The sequence below is a fragment of the Lathyrus oleraceus genome, chromosome 2 (assembly GCF_024323335.1).
Source record: "Lathyrus oleraceus cultivar Zhongwan6 chromosome 2, CAAS_Psat_ZW6_1.0, whole genome shotgun sequence".
NCBI lineage: Eukaryota > Viridiplantae > Streptophyta > Magnoliopsida > Fabales > Fabaceae > Lathyrus > Lathyrus oleraceus.
The window spans coordinates 450,284,585-450,295,597 of NC_066580.1; the positions used below are offsets into that span (position 1 = coordinate 450,284,585).

General features: G+C 39.4%; 2 protein-coding genes across 3 annotated transcripts; one reads left to right on the forward strand and one right to left on the reverse strand.

The window, feature by feature from the left end:
• The first annotated feature begins 6 nt into the window (after nt 1–6).
• LOC127120263 (cation/H(+) antiporter 15) lies at nt 7–2,417 on the forward strand. The gene is made up of 2 exons (XM_051050673.1): nt 7–935; nt 1,036–2,417. Exons 1-2 carry the CDS (start codon nt 69–71, stop codon nt 2,275–2,277), a joined length of 2,109 nt encoding a protein of 702 aa, XP_050906630.1. The 5' UTR covers nt 7–68; the 3' UTR covers nt 2,278–2,417.
• Nucleotides 2,418–2,782: 365 nt separating this feature from the next.
• LOC127120262 (pterin-4-alpha-carbinolamine dehydratase 2, mitochondrial) lies at nt 2,783–10,762 on the reverse strand. 2 transcript variants are annotated; one of them, XM_051050672.1, is made up of 6 exons: nt 10,597–10,762; nt 10,427–10,497; nt 10,234–10,319; nt 10,033–10,156; nt 9,883–9,951; nt 2,783–3,072 (listed from the first exon to the last, which is right to left on the reverse strand). In XM_051050672.1, the coding sequence occupies exons 1-6, from the start codon at nt 10,680–10,682 to the stop codon at nt 2,984–2,986; spliced, it is 525 nt and encodes a 174-aa protein (XP_050906629.1). In that variant the 5' UTR covers nt 10,683–10,762; the 3' UTR covers nt 2,783–2,983. The 2 variants fall into 2 exon arrangements, with proteins under 2 accessions (XP_050906629.1, XP_050906628.1); XM_051050671.1 differs by having other exon boundaries at nt 10,234–10,325; nt 10,597–10,761.
• Nucleotides 10,763–11,013: the final 251 nt, after the last annotated feature.

The window sequence follows — 11,013 nt, forward strand, 5'->3', positions numbered from 1 at the left end:
GGGTGCTCAATGCTGAAGTTCTTGCAAATGTTGGGATCATATACTATGCATTCCTAAGTGGTTTGGAGATGAACTTGGATACTATTTTACATGTTAAGAAGAAAGGTGCAACCATTGCGATTTGCGGGATCGTCTTTCCAATGGTGATGGGACCGGCTTTATACACTCTACATCGAAAGGTTTATGCCGATGGTGATGGAGCATTACTTGAAGAAACTACAATGAATGCTTATGTATTATGGACTTTAGTTCTTACTGTCACTGGTTTTCCTGTTATAGCTCATACCCTTACTGAGTTGAAGCTTCTTTATACTGGTCTTGGTAAGGCTGCATTAACAGCATCTATGATCAGTGACACATATGCTTGGATTTTATTCACATTATTTGTTCCATTTTCGATCAATGGTGCAATGGCAATATATTCAGTGTTAAGCACCATGTTATTTGCTATCATTTGCATCTTTGTGGTGCGTCCGATCGTTGTAAAAGTCATTGATCGCAAGATGGAAAGGGATGAATGGGATGAGGGACAATTGCTCTATGTGATTATGGGGCTTTTTCTTTGTGCACACATAACAGATGTTCTTGGCACACATGACATTGTTGGGGCTTTTATTTTTGGGTTGATTTTACCTCATGGTAAATTTGCTGACATGGTAGCCTCATACACTGACGATTTTGGCAGCGCAATGTTGGCGCCACTGTTCTTTAGTGGCAGTGGAATGAGACTCATGGTGAAAGCCATCTTCTACCAGCCAAATTGGCCCTATACACTTCTGGTTATATTATTGTTGTGTGTTCCAAAGATTTTAAGCACTTTGTGTGCCACATTCTTTTTTGGCATGCATGCTAAAGATGGTTTTGCTCTAGGAATGCTTCTCAATACAAAGGGTGCCATTGCATTGATAATGCTCAACACTGCTTGGGATAGATCAGTACTAATCTATTTCAAACTTTGTATTTACTCTATTTCAATTGCTCACAAATCAAAATGATGGAAATTTAATCTATGACTTGTTATATGTGTGATTGCAGATTCTTTCTATACCAAGCTATGCTGTTTTAACCTCTGCAGTCCTTTTAATGACTGTAGTGGTGTCTCCCGCAATCAATGCCATATACAAGCCTAGAAAGAGATTCGAGCAGAACAAGCTAAAGACTATACAAAAGCTAAGGCTTGATGCAGAGCTCAGGGTCCTAGCATGTGTTCACAATAATCGCCAGGCCACAGGCATTATCAGCCTCATTGAAACTTTCAATGCCACTAGACTTTCACCTATACATGTTTTTGCACTTTACCTGGTTGAACTCACAGGACGTACGGCTACGGTTGTTGCTGCTCATATGGAGAAGCTTAATAGCCAACCTGGAGCACAAAATCTTACAAGAACCCAGATAGAGCTAGAAAACATTAAGAATACCTTTGAAGCATTTGGAGATGCATATGATGCTATCAGGGTTCAAACCTTAAATGTTGTGTCAACCTATGCAACCGTTCACGAGGACATATACAACTCGGCTAATGAAAAGCGCACAAGCTTGATTATCCTTCCATTCCACAAACAACTAAATTCAGAAGGTGCACTTGAAACAACCCATGTATCTTACAGAGATATAAACCTGAATGTGATGCAAAGTGCACCTTGCTCTGTGGGAATCTATGTTGACCGTGATCTTGGGTCATTACCGAAAATGAACTTTCGTATTCTTATGATTTTTGTTGGAGGTCCTGACGACCGGGAGGCGTTAGCTGTTGCATGGAGGATGGCGGGGCACCCAGGAACCCGATTATCAGTGGTTCGGATGCTCCTGTTTGATGAAGCTGCAGAAGTAGACACCTCAAGTCATGCTGAAGCACAAGGGATACTATTTGTTGTAATGGATAGTGAGAAGCAGAGAGAGTTAGATGATGAGTGTGTGAATTCATTTAGACTAACGGCGGTAAATAACGATGATTCTATAACCTATTCAGAGGTTGATGTCCATTCAGGTGAAGATATTCCCGCAGCCCTCGATGAGCTAGAGAAATTTGGTTGTGATTTATACATAGTTGGACAAGGAAATCGTAGGAACTCTCGGGTCTTTTCAAGTTTACTGGACTGGTCCGACTGTCCAGAACTTGGAGTTATAGGAGATATTTTGGCATCACAAAATTTTGGTTCAGGCTCATGTGTGTTAGTTGTGCAACAATATGGGTATGGAGGAATGGTTTTGGGAAAGCAATCCAACAATGTGACTTGCGATGGTTTTAAGTCACTTGTCGTGAAGACAGAATAAGAATAATGGTTGGTGAAGAACTGACCTGCACACTGTGAAAGGCTTGCTTAGTTTGCTAACAAAATTCAAGCAACTTTGAGATGATACTAAATTTTGTTTTGTATTTAGATTTGGCACCCCGAGAGTTGATTAGAGGATGCTTCCACTATTCCATTTTGTTTGCCTACAATGGTATACATTTGTATCTAATAACATGAAAAGAAAAGCAATTATGTCTGATTTGGAAAAAATTGTTTTAGTGGCAAGGTTCTCTCTCACTGAGAATGCAATGTATATAAATTCTATGTAAAACATTGCCTCAAAATTCTAAGGCAATCTAAAGGTCAGAATCACCATATTGTAATCACATTTTAATTCCATAATAGTTACAACCACTGAATTTCGATTCAATAAATAAAATTGACTTGCGTCAATCATATATGTGGAGAGAACTAGTTTTTTTACAATTTTGTGTGCTCAAACTTGTGAGCAGTGGGTAGTAGGGTTTTATCAAACAATAAAAAACTAAGCTCGAGAATCTTTCTTTTTAAACCATTTCCACATGAAAAATACAACATTAGTATCATTGAACTAGTATGAAAAAGTGAAAAACAACATCATTGGAACAGAAGATAATAATTCTAGGCGATACTTATTTTTAAATGAAAAAAATGGAGTAAAAACTTACTAACTAGAATATTTACACTTTCTTCTTCATATTGATGATTCAGTCAGAAGCTTTCTTTCTTAGTAAGCCGTGAACATTGAGCTCATTGATCTTAGCAGCAAGTATGAAATCATTCTCTGTCAGCCCACCTACAGGAACATGGATCACTTCAAATGATGTTCTATTGTGGATATAATATGTACTCTCGCCATTCTCATATATAAGCAAAAATAACTACTTTCACTAATTAAGAAAATTAGTTAATCTCATTTGAAGTTTTAAAAGTAGCAAAAAAGTAGTGGTATTTTCTAAATTGTCCCTCGTGGGAACTTGTTCCATAAGAATAAAATGATTCTTGAAAAATTAAATCTAAACTAATTGAAGGATAGTTATGGAGTAATAAAATTAAATATGATAAAAGTAGTTAATTTTTACTTATATTTGAGATCAACAAACATGACATTTTTTTGCATATACTTGAAACCGGAAAGAGTGAAATGAATAATTAGGTTCAACCAAAAAAGAACAAGTGCTCAGTAGAAAAACAAGAAAAATAACATTAAACGGAAATTCTGGGAAGAAGTTAAGCACAAAAATGGAAGGACTGTTCGAGCTTGAATAAGCCAGAAAATGACCATTAATCATGAATGGTTAATCTATTTTAATCAAATGTAGTAGATAGTACTACTACTATTATCGATGCAATTAAGTTTAGAGAAAAGGGATGATGCACTGACAGTGTAAATTTATTTTACACCGTCAACCAATGACGACCATGCATTCCGTCAAGTCAGATTGAAAATTTTAAAATACTTGTATGACATGACAAAATGATATATTCCTATTGGATGACGGTGTAAAACTTTTTTACACTGTCAGTGCATCACCATTAAACCCTTAAGTTTAATACATAGCTATTCAATATTTTTAAAGATAAGCTGATATAAACTGGATCAAAATGCTCTAACTAGGGTATAGTATATACACTACTCTTCTTCAAATAATATTGTGGTAGATTTACAAGTAATGATAAAGTCTGAAAATGAAAAAGGTTGTAAGATAATGGAATGCGTTGCCTTTTCATTTAATCTGAATAGGGTATATATACAACAATGTGTAACGTATGTAATTATGATACAATCCTAATTATAGGAAATTATTTATGACTAATAATAATCAAATATTCTATTCTATCACACCCCCACAGTCGAAGCGGGAGGTTCACGGACGCTTAGACTGGTCCGAAAATCATCAAAAAGAATGCGAGGAAGTCCTTTGGTGAAGATGTCTGCAATCTGATGTCTGGATGGGACATGAAGGACGCGAGCCTGACCACGCGCGACCTTTTCCCGAACAAAATGAATGTCCATCTCAATATGCTTAGTGCGCTGATGCTGCACAGGATTACCATAGATGGCACTAACATTGTCACAATACACCAAAGTGGCCTGAGGAATAGGAAAATGGAGTTCTAGGAGAAGATTGCGAATCCAACACGATTCTGAGACAACATTGGCAACTCCCCTATATTCGGCTTCAGCACTAGAACGGGAGAGAGTAGGTTGTCTTTTTGAAGACCAAGAAATAAGGTTGTCCCCTAGAAAAACACAGTAACCAGATGTAGACCGTCTGGTGTCAGGACATCCACCCCAATCAGCGTCAGTGTAGGAGATCAGTTTTGTAATAGGAGATGGTGATAAATGTAATCCAAAATGTAAGGTGCCATGAACATAGCGCAAAATGCGCTTAAGAGCAAGCATGTGTTCCGTGCGAGGGGCGTGCATATGAAGACAAACTTGCTGAACAGCATATGATATGTCAGGTCGAGTGAAGGTGAGATATTGTAGGGCCCCTGCAAGACTCCGATACATGGAAGGATCCTCATAAGAAGTGCCGGAGGAGGTGCTGAGTTTCTGTTTGGTGTCAACAGGAGTGGCTGACGGTTTACAAGACGCCATGCCAGCACGTGCAATGATATCTGAAGCATAAGTGCTTTGACTGAGAAACATACCTCCAGGATAACGAGATACTGCAATACCCAAAAAGTAACTCAGAGGACCCAGATCCTTCATTGCAAACTCAGATGCTAAGAGTGACATAATTGATTTGCAGAGGACCTGAGTGGAGGTAATGAGGATGATGTCGTCTACATACAACAAAATGTAGGCGATGTCTGAACCTTGTCGATATATGAAGAGAGAGTGATCTGATGTGCTATGACGAAAACCAATAGTGGCGACGTAGTCAGCAAAGCGTTGGTACCATGCCCTGGGCGCTTGCTTAAGACCATACAATGACTTCTTCAACCGACATACATAATCTGGATGACGGAGGTCGCGAAAACCCAATGGCTGATGCATGTAAACAGTCTCATGAAGATCACCATGTAAAAATGCATTCTGGACATCCAGTTGATGAATGGGCCATGATTTGGATAGAGCAATGCTGAGCACTGTTCGAATGGTAGCTGGTTTCACCACGGGGCTAAAAGTCTCATCACAATCCACACCTGCAATCTGTGACCTGCCATCACCTACAAGACGAGCCTTATAACGCTCAAAGGAGCCATCAGAATTCTTCTTATGTCTAAAAATCCACATACATCGAATAAGATTAGCATCACAAGGACGGGGAACTAAATCCCACGTCTTATTTCTAATAAGAGCATCAAATTCAGATTGCATTGCAGATTTCCAATTCGGGTCTGATAAGGCTAGTTTAGGATTTTTAGGTATGGGAGAGATGGTGTGGTCGGAGTGAGAGATTGATAAGTTAAATATTTTGCGGGGTTTAACAATGCCTTTCATGCTACGTGTGGTGATGGTTCGTGTAAGTGGAGGTGGATGTTGTTGAATTTGTGGTGATGTGGGAGAGTTTATTGGAGTCGGTGGGTTGGTCTGAGAGGTAGGAGATGATGATTGTTGGTTTATTGAGGGGAGTGGCTGGTCAATTTTGCTTGTGGGTGTTGATTGGTTATGTGCAATAGGTGGTGAAATTTGATTTTGCCACTGATGTATAAGGTAGGGGTGAAGGTCATCATCTAGGAATTGATAAGAGTGAGGTGAAGGGGAGTGTATCTTGGTGAAGGGAAATTGAGTTTCATCAAAGATAACATGCCTTGAAATTATTAATTTTCTATTAGACAAATCAAAACACTTGTAACCTCTATGATTCGGTGGATAACCCAAGAAGACACACGGAGTAGAGCGGGGTTGTAACTTATTGATGGTAGACGACGGGAATAATGGATAACATAGACAACCAAAGACTCGAAGGTGTGTGTATGTGGGATCACGACGATACAGAAGTTGTGTTGGTGACTGATTATGACGTGTTTTACAGGGAATAATATTTAACAAATAAGTTGCCATGAGGAGAGCATGATGCCAAAATGAGGGGGGGACATAAGAATGAGCTAGCATAGTGCGTATCATATTATTAATGGTTCTTATTTTACGTTCCGCTTTCCCATTTTGTGAGGATGTGTGTGGACAAGAGAAACGAAAAATTAGACCATGATCTGTGCAATACTTTTGAAAAGGCTCATTGAAATGTTTTGACTTTTTTTGAAAATTGAGTTTGAATGAGTTGAGTAAGTGACTTGAACGTTTCAAACACATGGGATTTTCTGCTAATAGGAAAAGTCCACAAGAAGTTTGTAAAATCATCTAAGTATAATACATAATATTTATGACCAGCAGAGCTTAAAATTGGAGACGTCCATAAATCACTATGTAAAATATCAAAAGGCATCAAGGTCGTAGTTTGAGAATCAAAAAATGACAATTTAACCTGTTTGCCTAAAACACAAGAGTCACAAACAACAGAAGAATTAAAAGGTTCACAACATATGAACTTATTTTTGCGAAGGGAATTTAAAACAGACACGCCAGGATGACCAAGACGACTATGCCAGAGACTGGAAGTGAGACCGGCAAAACTAGGAGAAGTGGTAACTGGATAAAGATCTCCACGACTGTCACATCTGAGAAGGGAGATCCCCGTCTGAAAGTCAGAGACAGTAAAACCAAAAGGGTCAAAGGAAACAGAAACATTGTTGTCAGTGGTGAGTCGTCTCACAGAAATTAAATTTTTAATAATTTTCGGGGCATGCAGGACATGTTTAAGGTAAAGTGGTTGGTGAGATGTGGTTATTTGTGTGTGTCCGGTGCCGTGAATTGGAATTTCATGGCCACTGCCAACAATAACTTTCTGATTTGAATTACTTATAGGAAAATAAGACGAGAGATTACCTTGTGATGCAGCTGTGTGAGATGTTGCGCCTGTATCCATGTACCACTGATTGTCAGGAGTGTGGAGTGACATTTGTGTGCATTGCGGTCTCAATGTCTGTCGGTATCTGAGAGGAGGTAGAGGCTGCATACACCTGAGGACGTTGTCCTAGAATGCCTGGTTGCTTAGGAGGACCGGCAGGGCGTGCCCACTGAGAGGTGGGATATGGACATGGTGGCATAGCCCATGGTGGTGGAGTCCAACCCCATGGTTGCCAAGCTGGGTACTGTTGTTGCTGCTGCCAAGGAGGAGAGGACCATGATGGAGGAGTGTTGGGAGCTCCAGGCTGAGGACCACTGCGGTTATTGCGTCCCCCTCCGCGGCTCTGGTTGCCACGAGAACGAGAACGGTTGTTGGGGCGGCGGTTGCCACGCTGAGAGGTGTCTTCAATAGGTTTTGACTGAGTGGTGTGCATGGCAGCATGAGAGCCTGTGTTTGCCATCTTAGCCATACCGGCTTCTTCCAAAGTGAGCATTGAACGAGCCTGATAGAATGCAGGGAGAGGATTACTCTGGCGAATCAAGGTGGCAACACTACGGTAAGCTTCTGGGAGACCCGATATCAGCTGAAGGACAAGACGATGATTGTTGACAGGGGAGCCGACATTTCTCAATTGATCAGAAAGCATCTTAAGACGCTGACAGTAAGCAGAGACATTTGGAAAATCCTCCATACGAGTGTTAGAAAACTCTTGCTCAAGAGTGACAGCTCGAGCATTTTGGTTGTCCTGAAAGATATCTTCTAAGCGATTCCAAGCTTCTACTGCAGTCGAGTTGGGTTCCAGGATAGTGGTCAGCAAATCAGTAGAAATGGTGGAATAAATCCACTGGAGAACGGTGGCATCAAGAGTGGTCCATTGTTCATGCTCGGCATCGGTAGGGGCTGGAGGTGCTTTTTCCGTAGATGGAACAATGTGATGCAAGACTCGATGTGAGCGAGCATGAATTCGGAAAAGCTCGGCCCATGTTCCATACTGATCTTTTTCCATCTCAAGAATAATAGGAATGTGGTTCCTAATGTTGGAGACAGCAAGAGCGGGATGAAAATCATGTTTTGAAACACCGGTGGCAGCGACGGACTGCTCGGAAACATTGGCTACAGTGGGAGTTTTCTGAGTATTGTGGTCGCTATTGCTGTTTTCGGAATCAGACATGACTGCTTCTTGTTTCACAGTAACAATTCACGAGTAGAATACAACAACAGTGGACAACACGGACGCGCAGAGGAGAGAAATCACGGCGTTGTGGTGTGCTATCGTCGGAACAGAGATGTGAAACCCAAAAGAAAGGAGATCTGAATTGCGAACAGAGGCGAAGAACCAGAACAATCCGCGGATTCGGCGGTGGTTTTCGTGCACGGTGGTGCGACGGCGGCGGCGCGAACAGAAAAGAGGATGTGTTCGGCGGCGGCGGTATGTAGAGGACGAAGGTCCTGTGGCGGCGGCAGCGGCGGTATGTAGAGGACGAAGGTCCGGTGGCGGCGGCGGCGGCTGCTTCATGAAGGAGAATGAGGAAGGCGGCGGCGGCTGCTTCACGAAGGAGAATGAGGAACGTTTCTGTTTTGTTTTTCTGATACCATGTAAGATAATGGAATGCGTTGCCTTTTCATTAATCTGAATAGGGTATATATACAACAATGTGTAACGTATGTAATTATGATACAATCCTAATTATAGGAAATTATTTATGACTAATAATAATCAAATATTCTATTCTATCAAAGGTAACAGAGAGTATTCAATAAACCCTTCACCATATCTTACTATTCTCTACTTATTTTCCTCCTCTATCTTTTCCCCATCTCCTTTCAAATACCTACATGGATAAGCTTTATCTCCTGACACCCCCTTTCATTTCCTCACATAAATAACTCAACCTCCCTTGATTGCATCACATGCAACCTAATACATTAGTTTATTCAATTCTCCTTGATTTCCTCTCTGAGGTTTCCTAATGCATATGTTAGTAACAGGTGGTTTTGTAACATAATCGTATAGGCATGTCGTATACACAACAACCAAGCCTTACCCCCTAAGTGAGGTTGGCTACATGGATCAAACGACACCACAATGTTCTACCATATAACATATCTCTAGCATAATCATATATGTATATCAGCTACAAAAATTGAAATTGCAATAGCTATAGTATGAAGCAACAAAATGACAATATGATTAAACCAATTACCTATTTATTTAAGAGACCTAACAAAATACACACACAAGTTCTTTCCTAGTAGTTTCCCTCAAGTAAACCGCATTTTCATGAACGAAGAGATGATTAAGAAGACAACTTTTCCTCTTTTGCATTCCTCTTGCTTGCAGTACCAATACCACAAGGTAGTGTTCATAAGGGGGGTGAGGGCTTCTAAAGAGACCCAATCTATCATAGCTTAAATGAGAAGCATATCAATCTTCCCAAATCCATAGCATGCAATATTCCTCTTAGGTTTTCCAAGAGAAGAAAAATAGTGAAATCATAACCTCAACCCTAAGTAAGTACTTCTTTTTTGTCTTTAAGTATTTACGCTAACTATATTGTATAGCGGCGTTAATTGAACGGATGGAATAATGGATACAAATGGATAAATAAATAGAAATCAATCTTGATATATTATATTTTCAAAGAGGAACATAAGATAAAACAATTTGAATAAATAATGCATACCAACGGAATGAGTCCAAATCTCTATAGTAACATTATTCCATCCAACAAGGTGAAGATCAGGATGATGACCTGCATTATAGTAACATTTTCTACTGTAATATCAAATCAATAATACATAAAAAAATACAAAAAAAAAGAAAAGAAAAATACCTTGAGCTTCAGCAAGATCAGCTATAACTCTGAAAAATTCCAATCCTTTGTTAAAAGATTTAACTTTCCATGACCTAGTCAGTTTCAAAGAACCGCCTTCATTTACCAAATTCCACTCGGAAACCTGTTAATGCGAAAATTGAATAACAGAGGATATTGATAATCATTGAGGTTGAGATAACAAAAAGTAATAATGAGAACCTGTGGAATGAGAGAATGCGCTGCATCTTCTGTCATAGGTTTCATTTCCTTGGAATTGCACGGAACGCATGTTTTCGTGGATAGATCTAAATCTAAAAAAATGAAATTAAAAAAAAGTGATGAAAATTGAAAGTGTTGTGATTCGTGAAAGAAAGAAAAAGCGAAAGATGAAGTTAGAGGTAGGCGCGTTCACCGTTGGAAGCTTGGGTGGAAGTGGAAAATGATGAAAGTTGATTGTTGTGATGCATGTTGGGATGGATTAATCTGAAATGGAATAGAGAGGATGGATTTTAGGTAACAGTGATGACGATGATGATGATGAATGGAAAGGGGAGAAAGAGAGAATTGGAAGAAATGAAGTACCGTGTTGATGGAAGTGTGGCGGAGAGAGGAAGTAGAGGGTGGCGAAGGTTGAGGAGGACTCTGTTCATCGCATTCAACCTGAACATTTTCTTGTCACAAAAATTATCTTTTTTTTTAAACCACAATTAATGTTATCTTGAATTTCAAAAATAACAACTAAAAAGAAATAATTTTTTTACTCAAAGACTACTGTTAAAAAGGAACAGAGAGAATATGATTTAAGAATAGAAGTACTAAAAGGTAAGTGATTAATTTTTTAATTGGTTATCGAGGTGGTGAATCAAATAAAAACTTATGGTGAATAGATTTATAATCAGTAAATATTGAAAAGATAATACGAACTTTCACCGTAAAATTTGATTTTTTTTATAGTGGTGGCAAATCAAGAATCCAAAAATATAAAAAACCATGAAGATT